Source organism: Pogona vitticeps, chromosome 7 (assembly GCF_051106095.1).
Source record: "Pogona vitticeps strain Pit_001003342236 chromosome 7, PviZW2.1, whole genome shotgun sequence".
NCBI classification, from domain to species: domain Eukaryota; kingdom Metazoa; phylum Chordata; class Lepidosauria; order Squamata; family Agamidae; genus Pogona; species Pogona vitticeps.
In genome coordinates this window covers 23,145,312-23,161,979 of record NC_135789.1, presented here as the reverse complement: position 1 = coordinate 23,161,979, position 16,668 = coordinate 23,145,312, and the positions used below count along the sequence as shown (strand labels likewise).

Below are 16,668 nucleotides of genomic sequence, written 5' to 3'. Positions count from 1 at the left end.
ATAGGAAAGAATTAACAAAATACAGAGATCTGTCAGTGGCAACATATCACTCATGGATGAAACCCACTTCAGGGGTCCCCATAGTCATCAGGGCTTTGGGAACAATATCAAAAAATAAATAAATCACATACTATAATAAGCAGTTGTAGATCCCAGAAATCACACCATCAGAGCTACAAAAAACAGCAGGATTCAGATCAGAATACATACTGTGCTGATATTTAACTGATACTTAGGCTTGTGGTTAAAACTTGTATCCTTTATATCAGTGGTTCTTAACCTTTTTGAAAGAAACGCCCCCTTGAGCCATTGAGAAAGTTATCATCACCCCCCTCCCTGCGGCAATGATATCTTTCTTATTTATTTATTTATTTATTTATTCATTCATTCATTCATTCATTCATTCATTCATTCATTCATTCATTCATTCATTCGATTTATACCCCGCGCCCCTAGACAGCATCTACTTGGGGCGGCTTACAAAATCATATGCTGCTCTTTTCGCCTTCACTGAACAGATCCTCAGGGTTCAGGGAGAAAGAGGAGCGGCTGTCTTTCTGCAGTGCATTTGCGATCCCGCCCAAAGAGATGCCACGCCACCCCAAACCAACCCATTTATCTCCGTGCTTCCCTTGCAACGGGCGGGAAGGTGGGCGGGAAGGCAGGATGGACAAATGGGACTCATCTCTTCCTCCCCACCTGGGTGCGAGGCAGCGCTTCACCAGGCGAGGACGGGTATCCAAGAGACTTTCCTTCCACCTGATCCACACTCGGTGCTCCCCTAAGTGAGGAAGGTGAGATGGCAGAAAGAGTGGGATCGTCTGGTGGCAGTGGCACTGGATCCACTGCCAGCACCCTGGCTGCAGCCACCTTCACAGGTTTGGCTTGCTCCAGCGCCCCCCTACCGCCCCCCTTCTGCTCCAGCGCCCCCACACCGCCCCTTTTTGTTCTACCGCCCCCCTGAAAAATGAAATCGCCCCCTGGGGGGCATTATCGCCCACGTTAAGAACCACTGCTTTATATGATACCAATCAATGTTTTTATAATTTTGATTGACTGTGTTTGGTACAGTATTGTTGTTGTTGTTGTTGTTGTTGTTGATGATGATGATGATGATGATGATGATGATGATGATGATGATAATAATAATAATAATAATAATAATAATAATAATAATAATAATAATAATAAAAAAATTTCCAGTGAAATAAATAGATGGGAAAACTCTTCTCATATTTAACATCCAATGCAGTAGTTTGGCAGGAGCTGTGGGCTAATTCTCCTCACTAAGAAATGACACTTTGCTTTCCAAATATGAAAATAACTGCTAAACCCCCAGAATAGAGAGAGCTAGTCATGCAGATTAATCTAGTATATGTAAATTAGTTCAGACATGTGTTTAGCCACAGAATTTTAGACTGCCTGTTTGTATTTGGGGAGTTTTTATTGTTTTGTTGTTGTTGTTATGATGATTATGATGATGATGTTACAGTTCTTTGAACAACCCAGAAGGCAGTCAGTATGTGTCTGCAGCTTCCATCTGGATGCCCTTTACCCTCTTTTCTCAGATCTAATTTTTATCGGCCTGCGAAGGGAAGGGCTAGTTCCTCAGGGTTGATTTTGGGCTGGGCTGGCTGGCTGGTGGCATGCAGAATGGCTTGTCCGAGTGCATACAAATAACAAGGCAATGATGCATTTCTTGGCTTCTGGCACTTAATGCATGATGATGATGATACTGCTGTTTACACAGCAGCGGCACCTGCTGTAACTCTAGTTTCTTCTAAGCCTGTAGAAGCAGCTCTTTGTCAGACGAACACATCTGCTCCCTCAGAGAACAGCAGCGGCAGAATGATGCTATTTAAGACAGGAGGCTGAATATAATGGGGGGGGGTGTTTCTTTAAAAGCTAAGGAGCTTGTTGGCTTTGCGATTACTAAACATCCACGCCCTTGCAGCTGGAAAACCTCCTTGTCTCCTCGTCCTATCCAGTGGGTGCTCTGTGCGAATTCTGTGGGGAGTTTCCGAACTCACGGCTTCTTATACTTTGAGAAGAATTTGGGAAACAATTTAGCCATGCACTGCTAATAAAGATGGAGGGAAGCCTCTGAAAAATTCTTCCAGGAAGCTTTGAGGGCCGAATTCCATTCTTTCTGCAAAATTAAAAGACCAGTGTAAGTGCTTCTTACGTACCCTAGTTGTAGCTGTTGTTGTCAGAACTGGTAGCAAACCCGTGCTTGACTGTATGTAGAAAGTACTGTATATAAGCTACACTGGAACCTCCCACAGTAAACAGCCAGGTCTTCTTTCTCTGTACATTCACATAATCATGTTTAGGCATCACTGGAGGGGTGTAAGTATTACCCGAATGCTGAGGTTTGGAGTTGATAGCTTTCCCGAGGCTACCTGGTGACTCAGTGGTCATAGCAGAGGAGGCCTCTGGACTAAGGCCTCCCAGTTCACTATCCTGCCTTAACCAGTAGATTAATTCAGCACGGAAGTGTCTTAGACTTGGTGCAGAAGTTCTGTAACTCTTATTGTCCTGGATCTTGATGCTTTGACCGGTCAGCCTGAAGAGATGAGGTGCTTAAAAAAAATCTTCAGCACCAGACCAGTCCACCCGCTTCACTCCACAAAGTAACTTTCGTTCTTGTGTATGAGTGGTACAGCCAAGCATGAGAGCAGTGGTGCCCAACCTTGGGTCCCCAGATGTTCTTGGACTGCAGTTCCCAGAAATCCTGGCCCACACAGGTAGCAGTGAAGGCTTCTGGGAGTTGTAGTTCAAGGACATTGGGAGGAGCAAAGTGGAGAACAACTGCATTAGAGGTTTATCCTCTGAGAGCTCTAACTTGGTCTGGGTTTCTAGCTTTTATGCACACATTGGCACAAACCGTTTATAAAGCGGCTTCTGCTTCACACGAGAGAAGGGATAAGGCGGTAAAGCAGGATTTAAAGACAAGCTTTCCTTTTGGATTCTGCCAACTGACCACAGATTGATGGTATTCTGTAGCCTAACTTCTGTGAATGGCTAAAAGTCTTCTCTCCTCTCTCTCTCTGACCTCGCTTTTTATGTCTGCTTCCCAAACTGATGGCTTCTGAATTCTGTTCCAGCATCAAATTGTGTGCTTATGTGGCAAGGGGCAGAGTTTCAAAGCATACATAGCCCTCCCTACACACGGCTCTCAGTTTTCTGCTAATACATATGACTCGAAAGCGATCTGTCGTACATGGGGTGCGCTGATTCTAAACAGCTTGCTTCTGCGAAGGCACCCGTTAAACAAATCCACAAGCGTCATCCCACAAGGAAGGAGGGATTCTACCGTGTTTTAAGAGTTCAGTAACGTTGTTTTCTTAATGGTGTATAGGGCATGCATTTTTTAAACAAACATTATACTATTGTGCTTTCAACATTGCCGTACATGAAAGCATTTTTCCAAAACTATAAGAGGAAAACGTTTTAAAAGGTCTCACTGCGTGGATAGCCTGTCTCTTTAGGGCATTGTCAGGTTTTCTGCCATCTTTTGTCAGCTGATAACTTGGGAGAAGCATCATCTTATTCCAACTCTGTACTGATGATTGTATTCTCACTAAGCAGACAATTTAGTAGGGCTTACCCAAGAATTCCAGACAACTTGGCTAAGCGAACCTGCTGTTCTGGTGTCATCAGACCTAGTTTCATAAGAGCGCCAGTTGACAGACACTCGGTTGAGCTAAACTAAAAGTGCTTTGGTGAAGGAAATAGCAAGTTGAAAACACTGAGTAATAACTTAAGCGTGCCTTCATAAATAAATGGGGAAACATTCAGCCAGAGTTACTCACCACCCAACTTCTTGCTCATCTTTGCTGTGAAAGAGAACGTGTACTAGTTTGTTAAATTAATAATGCTCTTGAATGCGGAGAAGGGTGAATGGTACTACGTGTTATTTTCAGCCTGCTTTTACTTTTGCCAAAGATTTATAAAAAATGGCGGCCAGACTTCTCCTTAAAATTCAGATGGTTTTTTTTTGGTGGGGAAGTCCTGTAGTATTTCCAAATACATGCTGTATTCTTTTAACTGTTTCAACAGCCATGGTCTTTTCTCAACTCCCCACCCCAGAGTTTTATGTTAAAGGCGTTATGGATCTCTACGTAATTAAACACTTCACCCAAGTTGTGATCTGTGTAAAATTGATAACAAATCTATTATGAAGCTTGGTATTTGTTCACACCCAGAAGGAGATGACTATCCACAGTAAATAATGAGTGGTTTCACATGGCAAGATGAAATTGAGGCTGGAACTCCAGTTAGAGCACTGTTTATTTGTCACCGCTTTGGACTCTGTGTAGTTGAATTGTTCTTTCTATTTGCAGTGGTTTATGGCAATTCTGGGCAGCTGTAATGTTTTTGCAGTCTTTTCGTGAACACGTGTGTGTAACCGATTGTTATGACCCTGTACTGTTGTTGGTGTTTCATCCATTAAACCATCTTCCCCCTCTTCTCATTTTTCCTAGATGGAGTGACTTCTTCTTGAATGCATCCACTCTATTTGTTGGGGTTTGCTTGTAGAGAAGACTTAGCCTCCAGGTCGGGGCCACTTGGTGGCAGACTGCATCGTGGATCTTAGAGCTACCTGACGGCGAGAAGACTGCTGAATCGCGTTAACCTGACATCACAGCCGCCATGGTGCTGTCGCAAAGGCAACGGGATGAGTTGTGAGTAATGTGGTGCCCTATTGTATAAAGTCAGTGAGCGGCGCCTGCAGCCGGCTGTGGTTTATGGTTTGGCTTTCGTGTGTATTTTTAATATATTTCTGGTTCAAGGTATGTAGCAGAGTTGGAAACATAACCTGTGAGGAGCTATGCTGGGCTTTGGTAGGATAATGTGTTTTAAAATACTCACACTTTAGAACAAGGTGTGTTTTCCTGTTGCCCTTCTCTTGTAGTGTCAGCAACAGCAGGGGGGGCGGGGAGCAAGGTTTACCATATCAGAAGGGGACCCCGCATGTGGCCTGGCAGCCATGTGCTCTTCTTCTCTGCCCTATAGCTGCATTTATCAGAAACCTAAAATTTGGCCGCAAAGCGGTAATCAGACAGAGACAATGACAGTAATTGTGGCAAAGAGCAGCTAGCCCATCTTCCATCAGACCCTGTCATGGAGCATGATTATTATTCTGGAGATGGTTTCAGACGTTATCTTGTCAGGTGAGCAGGGGTGGGATAAAATTTGGACTTTGAAAGTCAGGGCTTAAAGGAAGCCTGTCCTCCTTCACTACACAAAAGGTCTTTGGAGAGTCAAAGCATTTGAGGCTTTTGGCTAGCTGTGTGAGCCCCAGCACGTGTGCAGTTTTCTCCTATGGGGAAAAAAACCCAGCATGGTCGTGGACAAAGAGGCCTCTCGCCAAGTTCACATCTTGATGGCACCGTGCCAGTTTCAGATCAAAGACAATAGAGCAATAAGTGAAATTATTGGTTGGGTATGAGATATTTTTTAAAAAAACCCATGAAGTTTTCCCTCTCCTTCACCAAAAGGAACGAAACATACTCTCTGTAGCATGTCCTGTGCAAGGCGAATGCATTGCATTACACCAAAGTAGTTCACCTATGAGGAGAGAGCCGCACCTGGCCATCCGGTCCCGTGAGATTTCATTCCGCTATGTGTGCTCACGGTATTGTTGCTAAGGAGGAGGTGGGTGCTGTTGAGGGATGGGGTTTGGGGAATTAATTGAACGCCCAGTCCCATGATTGAGCAGGAACCGCTGCAAGCCCAGTTGTGGGACTGGTAGCCCTCAGACCAGCAGAAGGTAGAGCAGCCTTCTTACCTCCATGCTGTTCCATTGCTGGTGCTGCAACTTCAAAGGGGAGAAAAGTGGGAGTGGCAAGATGCCCTACGGCTCGCAAAGGTGCCTGGGGAAACAAAGCACCTCCCTCTTGCCCTGTACGGAGACAGCTTCAGGTGCACCTTTGCAAACCTCAGAGAAGCCTCGCCGCTCCTGCTGTGCCCCTGCACACCCTTTGGTCAGCTTCAAGAAAAGTGGGCAGAGAATAGCACGGTGATGAGAGGGGGCTGCTCTGTCTCCTGCTGGTCTGAGGGCACCCAGTCCCGTACCTAGGCTGGAGAGGGGGTTGTTCCCGCTGAATTATGGATCCAAGAGTTCATTAATTCTGGAAGTCTCTTCCGTAGTGCTTTTTAAAGAGAACTGCAGTCGTACGTATTATTTGTTTAGGACAGAACAATTCAACCCACGTGAGGTCACTTGCATATTCAGGTCATCCTGGTTTACTCTCTGCTGTGTTTGATTTAATTACGGCCCTTCTCCCCCCCCCCCCCCCAAGATGTAGGAAAGAATTCAGAAATGGGTTCTGTTACCACAGTCTTAAAACACACACCCCTCTGGTCTTTTCAGCCTCATTTTGCTGCTGTGGAGACAGCCCCTTATGCTGCCTTTTGTCTTGCTGAATGCTTGCACATCCTGCAGTGTAAAACGCGTGACCTTTCCTCACTGAGAAGGAGAGGAGCCATGCCATGTTGGAAAATGAATGTGTTTCCTGGACTCTTGGAGAAAATGAACAGTGAGCTTTGAAGCCTGGCAAAAGTTAGTGTCAGAGGGTCCAGGGTCCATTTCCTACTCCCTGGACCTCTTTGGGCCATGCCTGTCGATTTTTCACTTCTCGTTTTGGTTCATGGCTATTTAGAGCTTCCCTAAGTAGCTTTGGAATGGAGAAGCACACTCCTTGGAGGTATCTCTGTTTGGGGAGTGATTTTTCTTCTTCTTCTTCTTCCTATGATGAGGAACTTAAGAGGCTCCAGGTGTCCTCTGGGGCTGCATTGGTGGATTGATTCCCCCACTGGGTGTGATGTAGGAGCTGAAGACCCATTTGCCCAGGTCAGAGTTTGGCTCAGAGATAGCTCACCAAGGGGTCCTCGGCAGGTGACTCTCCTGCTAAGCCCTACCCATGATTTGGAAAAGACGAGAGAACTGGCTTTTTGCATGGCATAGTTGCAAAGGAGCATTGTTCTGACCAGCCTTCCCAACCTTTGAGATTTCAGCTCCCGCCATTACTGACCGTCGGTGGTGTTGGCTTTGACAGACAGAAGTTGTCAGCCCCGAAAACAAACTCTGGCCTTACAAGGCAGTGAGCTTGGGATATGTTGTGTGTTGGCCTTGTTAGCTCTTCTTCTGTTGGGTGGGACAGCATCAGACTAGTAGGTGTGACCTTTCAGGGGAGCAGGCAGTAGAAAGAACCTGTGCATCCTGTTACTGATCTGGCGCTGCCGAGCCTGTGTAGCGCAGAACCTGCTCCAGTGTCTTCCTTGCCTTGAGCCGTGTGTGTGATTTGCACAAAGGAGGAGCTAGTATTGTCAGAACTGTACTGAGTGCATAGTTTCAGAACATTCCACTGATACTTGCGCTAGGAAGGTGACGGGATTTTTGTAAGCTCGCCATGAGTCCTGTCCGTGATACAAACAATGATAACTTTGAAAATACAAACATAACCACCGATTTCAAGGAAGATGTGAGATTCTAAATCCCTGTGCCTGAGTTCCATTTGATTTAAAATGTAAAATTAAATGAAACAAAAGTAAGGTTACCTCTCAGCTGTACGGCTGTGCAGCGCTGTATGTGGACCTGCAGTTCGTGTTGCGGCTCATTTGGTTCTGGTCGCATCCGGAACCTTGCACATCTGGGGCAGCATTCCCATTCTTTGCTGGTGAAAAATTAGAGGGAGCGTTGAACAGAACTCATTTACTACAGAGATAGAGAATCACAGATCTCCCTTTGCAGTTTATTGGGCATGGCTTTTAATCTTGGTTTATAAGGCTTCCTTTCCTCCATTGAGCTCAAGAGAGGAAAAGGCCCTTCTCCAATCCACTTTTGCTTCCCAAGGACCTTGTGAAGGAAGCTGAGCTAAGAGCGTCTCAGCTGCTCCAGAGTCACTCGAATAGGCTTCATGGGCTCAGTGAGGATTTGACTTGGCTCTCCCAAGTAAACAGCCCAGCGTTTCAGCTGTTTACGTCAGGATGTCCTCTTAGACTTCGTGCTTCACAACTGAAATTCTTTGGAATGCTATAAATGAATTTTGTTTTTAGAAGCCCATGCAGAATTTGGAAAGGCCTGTCTAGAGTTCTCCTCAACAGCTAGTAACTCTGGCACAAAATTATCTTTTGCTGTTTTTAACAAGATACAGGAATCTTTAGGAGCTTTTATACTTAGCCTGATGCAAAGCCATGTGGCAGTTCTCTTCACCCTACCATCTAGCCACAGATTCCAAGTCTGTTCTTACCTACAGATCCAGGTGAGGTTAGCTCCTTGCAGGCCCATAAAAGGTGGGAATACTGTTGAAACTGGTGTTTCTTGTCCATTGTTCTCTAAGTATGAAAGAGAGAAAGGCTTCAGGGTTTTAGTGGAGAAAATACAAACCTCTTCTTGCTCCTTGCCACCGGTTGTTTGGTCTAAGAGTCCTGACGGTTGTCCTCACTTTTTGCCTTACCTGGTCTGTGTTTCGGTTTGTTGGCTTCGAGCCAGCCCTGTTAGTGATTCCAGCCAACGATTCAGAATTTCCACTGCTCCAGTGGGGGTATTCAAAACAAAAAGAGAGAGGTGTCAGCAAATGTGGGTCTGTGTACCTGATGCTGAGTACCTGATACTCAGGCAGTGGTGCTCCACCAATCAATATCACCGGGTTGTTAAAGGAATCGGAAACTTCTTGGAAAAACTCGCCGGGGGGGGGGGGAAGAGAAGAGGTAGCCGTTTGTCCAGCAGGGTCCCTCGATTCTCAAACTTGGCAGGCAGTCCACAGCATCAGCATCAGTAGCATTAATATCTCTAAGCAGATGAACAGGGACACAGTTTTCTACAGCAGTTCAATAGGCAGTAGGTTTTGTGGAGGGAAGGAGAGACTGTGGGCACAGAGTACGTTGCGGGGATTAGAAGAAAGTTCCTTCATAAAAAAAATTCCTTGGTGACAAGACTGTGTACAAACATTTAGATCATGACTACTCCTGTTTGCTCATAATTTCCCTTTAAAAAAAATACGGAAGAGATACTTTTCCACACGCTGATCCCTGACAGACTTGTTTGCTGCCAAGTTTTGGGAGGTGGAAACAGAATATTTTTGCCATTATAATAAGGCATATTAACGGAGACCCACATGTCTTTTTGTTTAGAAATCGAGCGATAGCAGATTACCTTCGTTCTAACGGCTATGAAGAGGCCTACTCTGTTTTTAAAAAGGAGGCAGAGCTCGATGTGGTGAGTAGACTTCTTGTGTTCCTGATAATGAGGGATCAGGTTTAACCTTCTAAACTGGCTGATCTATACTGCCTGCTTTTGTGACGTGGCGGAGACCAAATGGAACGGATTGCTCGTAAAACAACACCACAAATGGCCAGAATATTCGCTGATGCTTGATTTTTAAAGCATTGATAGTTTATAGATTGCGCCGGTTTATTAGGGCCGGCGAGATCCTGGGGCATATGTTGAAGAGAAGGGTCTCTTCCCAATAGTTTTCCATCTAACAAGACAAGTGGGTTGAAATATTTGTGACAAGAGATTAAAAGTGCTAATTGCCTGCCCATGCTTGATGGCATCTGGTTGCCTCATCATAGCAGAAAGGAACTCCTATATTTAGATGTCTGTATGCACACACACCCAGTATCAGATACTGGGCGAAAAGGAGGGGAAAAAGAGTATCAAATGTGAATACCTCCTTCACAGTTCTGTGCAGTATTGCATTCAGTTATTTCATTAGATATAAGTTGCTACTGTGGTGACATTTTACTCTTCCTATGGCTTTTCAGTTGATCTTCAGTTTTTAGAGTTGCGTGCATCCTGAACACAAGACATACGGAATATTATCCTGTACCTTCAAAATCTCAAAAGCACTAAAAAGGATCAAAATGTTTGTTTTCCTCCGTGTTGTAATTACTGTGTGTTCCCCAGTTTATATTAAATAAAGTCTTAATTAAATATTGTCTTTAATTCAAGCCAACGGCCTTTAATTATCCGAGGGAGAGCGTCATTGATTGGCTTGAACTGGGGCATTCCTTTCGGCAGTTCTATCCATGCGTGATGTACACAAACAGCTTTGAAATGAACATAACGTTACACTCGCAGCAAAAGTTGCAGGGTTGGTCCCTTGATGAGGGACCCAGATTGTGGGAGGGATTCAGCATAGGTAGTATAAGTGTGTTCAGCAGGAAATACATCCAGCTGAAATGCTGGCTGTCCTAATGGTTTTACGTTGGCTTTATGATATGTAGAGCAAGCTGGACATTAACTTAGAATGACATCAGTGTTGAATTTGCAGTAGTGTTCCGGGGGCTATATGTGATTCACTTTAATAGCTCTTTCCTCTGCCTTTCCAGACAACTAGTAAAATGCACAAACGAACCAGAGAAGGGGCATTTTTCAAGAGTTTCATTCTGCCTCCATTTAGGGATCTTATTTGGGAATTGTCCCTGTAATAATGAGATTCCTTTTCAAGTATATGTCTTGTAAATAGGATTGTGTTTTTTCCCCCTTTATACTGTTCAGCCATTCCGTACATCTGTTTCTTCATAGAAATCATAGAAAAGTGAAGTTGGAAGGGGCCTACAAGGCCATCAAGTCCAACCCCCTGCTCAGTACAGGAATACCATCAAAGCATATCTGCCAGGTGATTGTCTAAGTTTTTCTTGAATGCCTCCAGTCTTGGAGCACTCAACACCTGCCCTTGAGGTCACAGGTTCTATTGCTGTACTGCTCTAACAGTTAGGAAGTTTTTCCTTATACAGTGTTCAAGCAAAAGCTGGCTTCCAAATCTGTTTCTTGCAATACAACTTTTGAAGTTGTGTGTTTTCTGCGCTCAGTTCACCCTGACCACATCTGCACGGCCCCATCTTCCTATTTTACTTTCTGCTGACCTCATTTGAAGGCAATAAAACCTACATAGACATGACACTGTTCCCTCTTGTGTTCAATGCTTCAGCAGACCGTCCTATTCGTATCATCAAAAATATTAAAGAGGGACTTCACTCTTTTTTTCGTAAACAGAAGTATAATGAAAGTTGAATAGATTCAGCAGTCTTTGTAGAATTAAGTTGTTTGACGCAAGGTTATTCTTTCGGCTTTTACTCTCTGGGCGCTGAAAGTGGGATAGGGTATCTTGGAATTATCTGAAAATACACTGCAAATGATTGTGGAAAATTTAAATGTATGCTAATCTCCCAAAGTACCCTTCAGACCCCAACTGTTCTAACCGTGGCAGCACAGAATTTTGTCTGGTGTACCAACATACCCACGTGAAGCTCTTAATTTCATTTCCCGAAACCTCATTCAAATAAAGACCTGGTTGTAATCTCCTTGTACACGTAATTGAAATTGGGGCTCGATGAAAAGCGTGCTGGCCTAGCCGCCAACCTCATTAAAAATCTTTCCCCCAAAAGGTAAAAAGAAGGTCCTAAGTACGCTAAGTCCTCTTGTTACCCAGCCACGGGGGAAGCAGTTTCTCTTCCATATGAGAGGATGCGCAAGGAAGCCATGCATAGGGTCAATTAGGCAGAGGGACTCCTGATGAATTGAAAGCCACAAAGGAGAAAGCCAGGCATCCGTAGATTGAATCCCATCCAGGCAATGGCTTGAGGGTTACATTTGGCTCCCATACAAATTAGTTCCACGACTAACCCCAAATTTCCTAAGCACCAGGGGCGGTAATGCCTGCACTGCAGCCTCTCTTACCCAAGGCGATAATCCAATTACCAGCCCTTACATTTTACTCCTGCCCTGCCTTTTAAAATTCCTACTATTTTCCCCAGCCTCTTGGGATGCCAGAATCTAAAAGGTCCCTTGTAGCTTCGATCTCCCTTTTCATTCCCTCCTAGATTTTTAAAATTAAATCCCTTCCCTTGATTTGTCGGGCGAGCAACTTTTTTTCTGGCTGAAGCGTGATCGTTTGTGTGCCAAGGAATGGGAGCAGTTCTGCTAAGAGTCCCAAGCTGCTCCCTTGCCATGAATTCCTTCGCTTTTGGCCTGTAATTTTGTTGGGCGTCATTGGATTATAGAGCTGCTAGATTGTGCCATGCTAGACAGAGCTTTCCCCCCTGTTCCTTCTTAAATGTTGAGAGTGTGACCGTTCTCCGAAGAAGGAAGGCAAAAGCCGTGTGATCCGAGTGCTTCAGCGGAAATCGGTGTTTTTGTTTGTTCTCTGCAAGTGACCATGTGCATCGTAGACATTGCTGTGGATAACAGTTCGGCTGTTGTTCAGAAGGGTGAAGGAGTGAAACAGTAGATTGTATAGGGGAAGAGTAAATTAAGGACAGATCAAAGTAATACTTTTTCATAGAATAACTGAGTTGGAAGGGACCTGTAGGGCCATCGGGTCCAACTCCCTGCCCAAGGCAGGGACGTTGCGTCAAAACAGATCTGACAGGCGATAGTCCAGTTTCTTACTGAATGCCCCTAGCTTTGGAGAGATCATCCCCTTCCAAGGTTATTGGTTCTGTTGTTGTACTACTCTTAACAGTTACAAGGTTTTTCTGATAGTCAACCTAAATGTAGCTTCCTGTAGGTTGAGCCCATTCTTACATGTCCTGCATTCTGAGGCTATTGAGAACAGATCCTGCCCCTCCTCTGTATGACAGTCTTTCAGTTATTTGAATAGTGCTTTCTTGTATCTCCTCAGTCTTCTTTTATCAAGGTTACACATGCCCATTTCTTTCAGTCCTTCCTCGTAGAGCTTGGTTTCCAGTCCCCTATTCATCCTTGTTGCCCTTTTCTGACTTTTTTCCCTGTCTGTTGGCATCCTTCTTAAAGTGCAGTGTCCAGAACTGGACACAGTATTCTAGAGGGAACCAGGACCGCATGGGATTTGGAGTCTGTACTTTTGTTAATACAGCCTAAAATAGCATTGGCCTTTTTTTTTGCAGCTACATCACGCTGTTGGCTCATATTCAGCTTGTGATCTACGACAATTTCAAGATCCTTCTGGCTCGTAGTATTGCTGAGCCAAATATCCCCCACCTTGTAATTGTGCGTTTGGGTTTTATTTTCCCTAGGTGTAGAAACTTCACTTAGGTGTAGAGTTTCGCTTAACCTATGCCAATATACAATGGGTTGGAGAATGTCTGGCTCTCCTGAAGTTCCAGTTTTGCCTTCCAGCCTTCTGAGATCTCTTCTACCCTGGACAGGATTGTTTGGTTGTGATCCAGCCTTCCCTTATTCTTAAAATTTTGAAATGCCTCTCCCGGCAGGCTTATTTAAAATAAATGTTCTAATTCTCTTCCTCTTCACTCTCCATCTGGATTATTTTCATCTGCTCACTTCATCTGGGTTCACGTACCCCTGGTTTCTCAAGTGCTGAAGCAGAGATGAGTGTAGAGGTGCTCCCCAAATATTTTGAACCACCGCCCCAGCAGTCCTGAACCACGAGCTGGGGACGAGATGTGTCGTAGGGCACCAGAACGGTCTTACCCTGAGCTAGAAGATGACATTGTCATAAGAAGAGCCTCTCGCAGCATAAAAATAACTGTAGTTTGGGGAGAAAACAGTGCTGGACGGAGCTGGAGTGTAGTGATGGTTGTCTTTATCTTCTTTTGCTTCAGAATGAGGAGTTAGACAAGAAGTATGCTGGACTCTTGGAAAAAAAATGGACCTCAGTTATAAGATTACAGAAGAAGGTAAGTAGAGGCCTAAGTTAGAGGAAGGGTGGCAACATTTCTGCACCATTAGCCGAAGGTGAAGCCTGAAAAGCTCTGAACACTTTATGAAGAACTGGAAGTAGTATGTAGAACTGGTGGGTTGCTCCAGGACCACTCTCCGTAGCTTTTATTATAGGAGAGCGCTCTAGTTTTTAGCTTTGCGGGAGCGCCAGATCCACAGTTCCAGCTGTCTGTGGTCACTGCGGCGGCGACACAGCCCACAATGCACATGACACACACTGCAGTGTGCATGTGCACTTACCTCCTCCTCTCGCCTCTCACTGTCTTTAGTGGCTTTGCAGTTGACCATAGTGTCACACATCTACGGTGTGTCGGGGAGGGGGCTTGGAACCTACCTCCCATGGGTGGGGTCCCACTGCGGTGTTTCCCCAAGAACATTGGTCCTGCTGCTGAGGCGCAAGATGCGCTGCTGTTACACTCAGTTCACCCTTTTCACGGCTGGACCCTTCGCCTCCGTGCGTTCCAGCAGATGTTCTGTCTGATAAATGCTCTAGTCCAGTGAACTCTTCTGGTAAGGCTACTGTGGGCAAAGTAGAGATTAAAGTCCTTGGGGCAATGCAGATAAAAAAAGTGTTTCCTGTTGACGTGAAGGTTGAGGTGTGTCGCGTATGCTCCGGAGCTTGTCCTACAGGTTCTCAGTAAAGGCCCGGAGGAAAGGTCTCATTAGGGGATCCCACGGTCAAATAAGAATCTGGATAGGGGAGAGACCAGTGCTTGGGAAGGTACTGATTTTCGGACTGTATTTCCTAGAGTGCAGGTGCTTGACTGCAGATTCTGGATTTCCCCAGTTCCTTTAGGTGAAGGGTATCCCTCGAGCCAGCTGGGGTGTTGGGCTGCCCCGTTGCAGGGGCTTCACACGAATGGAAGGATTTAGCCACGACAATGTTTCTAGTCAGGCTGCCTTAGTAGCCTTTGCACATCTTTCGTCTGTTCTCTCCGCTTCCCTTTCTCCGACCTCCCCCCTCCATTTAGGTGATGGAATTAGAATCCAAGCTCAACGAAGCTAAGGAAGAATTTACATCAGGCGGGCCACTTGGTCAGAAGCGAGATCCTAAAGAATGGATCCCCCGTCCTCCAGAAAAGTACGCCTTAAGTGGGCACCGGAGTCCTGTCACCAGAGTAATTTTCCACCCAGTTTTCAGTGTTATGGTCTCTGCTTCAGAGGACGCCACAATAAAGGTGAGAGGCCCTTCTAAGCCTGGTTTGCGCTCCAAAAGTGTGTGGTGGTGTGACTTTGCGGCAGTGCTTTAAGTTGCTGAGAAGGGAAGGGCGAGCCTCTCCGTTGCGGCTTTTCCTTGTGTTTGGGAACTCGGTTTGTTGCAGAACCTCCTCTGCCCTGAACGGCACACGTGTGAGAAGACAGCCAGTCTGAGGTGGATTTCCTTGCCTCACAAAGCTGTCCTAAACCATGTGGAGTCAGGACACAGGTAGTATGTGATTTGTACAGGCTTCGATGCCTGTTTTTATCCTTAGCATTAATGCTGATGCACCACCGGGTACGAAATAAGGGGAATAGTATTTATTTCTGAAATCCTAACCTGCTTCGTCTAGGCCCTTGCATTTGAAGGACGTTCAGAAACACTTCCTCCTCTATGTTCTGTCCTGCCTTGTTTGGTCAAGCCAGAACATCAAGGACGCACAATAAGGTTTTTTTTTTAATTATTATTTATAGCTGTCAGGTGACAGAGTTCCCTCTTTTGGAAACCTGCCTTAGATAGAAGCTCAGTAGAGCCCAGTTAGTTGCTGCGGAAGTCGCTCTGTGTCTTGGTTCTGAGATAGCAAAGGGCAGGCATCTTTGCCTAGGCATGAAAATGCCAGCTTCCTTTGGGTTGCAAATCTTGCAGAGCAGAAGGAAAGCTAGGCCTTCTGCCGAATATGCTGGTTTTTCCCCTGTGGAGAGAGAATGGTGTCCATTAGCAGAATTATCCAGTCATGTATGTGCTCCCACTTCCAGTCTAAGATGGCAAAACCCCAGGTAGAAGTTGACCTCCTGGGGTAGAGAGGTAGCCTTATATTTTATTAGCGGAAGACCCTTGGATGCCTGTTATACTAGCAACTGTTGGTCAGGGTAATGAGTTGCCTTTTGCTTTCATGGTGACCCTGTATGGTTGCGTTTTGTAGTACTGATCACTTTTTCCAAAGCATTTCCTTGAGTCATTGCAGGGTCGTCACACAACCCTATGGAAACAACAACACAGCTTTTGTTGTGTCTCTGTGGTTGTAAGAGCCCTTGGTAACATCCCTTTGGGTCAGTGGGTGGGCCATAGAGGATTTAGGTTAAGAAGATTTTGAGGAAGATTCAGGGTTTCTTTTCTGGTTTACAGTATTTCTTCAATGCGCTCATGTGTCTTCAGAGTGGTCTGTTTATTTGTGTGTGCATGAGCTGTCTTGACTTGTAAAGTTATCTGGCTCTCCCAAGTGGACCTCATTCTTCCCGGCCCGTTTCACTAAGAAAGGAGTTCTTTTCCATCGGACGCCAGAGAGCTGCCTGGAACGCAGAGGAGAACAGGGAATCGAGCTGCAGTTTGCAAGGGCAGAAGTGACCGGCTCTTTGTCTGTTTCTTAGGTATGGGATTATGAAACAGGTGATTTTGAACGAACTCTGAAGGGCCACACAGACTCCGTGCAAGATATTTCCTTTGACCACAGTGGCAAGCTGCTGGCCTCCTGCTCTGCAGATATGACCATTAAACTTTGGGATTTCCAGGGCTTTGAGTGCATCAGAACAATGCATGGTAAGGAACCGAGGGAAGCTGGGACAGCCAACACGAGGGAAAATAAATCAGCGACACTTCCCCCCTCCCCCTTTCCTGGTGTCGATATGAGGAAGAAGGTGCTGGAAACACCATTATGCCTTTTCACACTTCTGGTTCCTGTTCGGAGGTCATATGAGCGAATGCTCCTCCATCCAAATAAAGTGTTTCTGCCTGTAGATACGTACAGTGTGGGGCCTCCATACGTGGGGGAGGAGCTGTCCTTAAGCACCGAGAGCTGGCG

At 45.4% G+C, this 16,668-nt stretch overlaps 1 protein-coding gene across 3 annotated transcripts in view; it reads left to right on the top strand.

Moving 5' to 3' along the window:
• PAFAH1B1 (platelet activating factor acetylhydrolase 1b regulatory subunit 1) overlaps window positions 1-16,668 on the top strand; it is a 62,561-nt gene that overhangs the window by 30,439 nt on the left and 15,454 nt on the right. For 2 of the 3 annotated variants that reach the window (XM_072978303.2, XM_078379335.1), the window contains exons 2-6: window positions 4,488-4,688; window positions 9,142-9,226; window positions 13,555-13,629; window positions 14,644-14,850; window positions 16,238-16,406. In XM_072978303.2, coding sequence (XP_072834404.1) covers window positions 4,657-4,688; window positions 9,142-9,226; window positions 13,555-13,629; window positions 14,644-14,850; window positions 16,238-16,406 — 568 coding nt within the window. In that variant the 5' untranslated portion in view covers window positions 4,488-4,656. Of the gene's footprint in view, window positions 1-1,144; window positions 2,171-4,487; window positions 4,689-9,141; window positions 9,227-13,554; window positions 13,630-14,643; window positions 14,851-16,237; window positions 16,407-16,668 lie in introns of those variants that run through there. The other variant, XM_078379334.1, reaches the window with a different exon arrangement.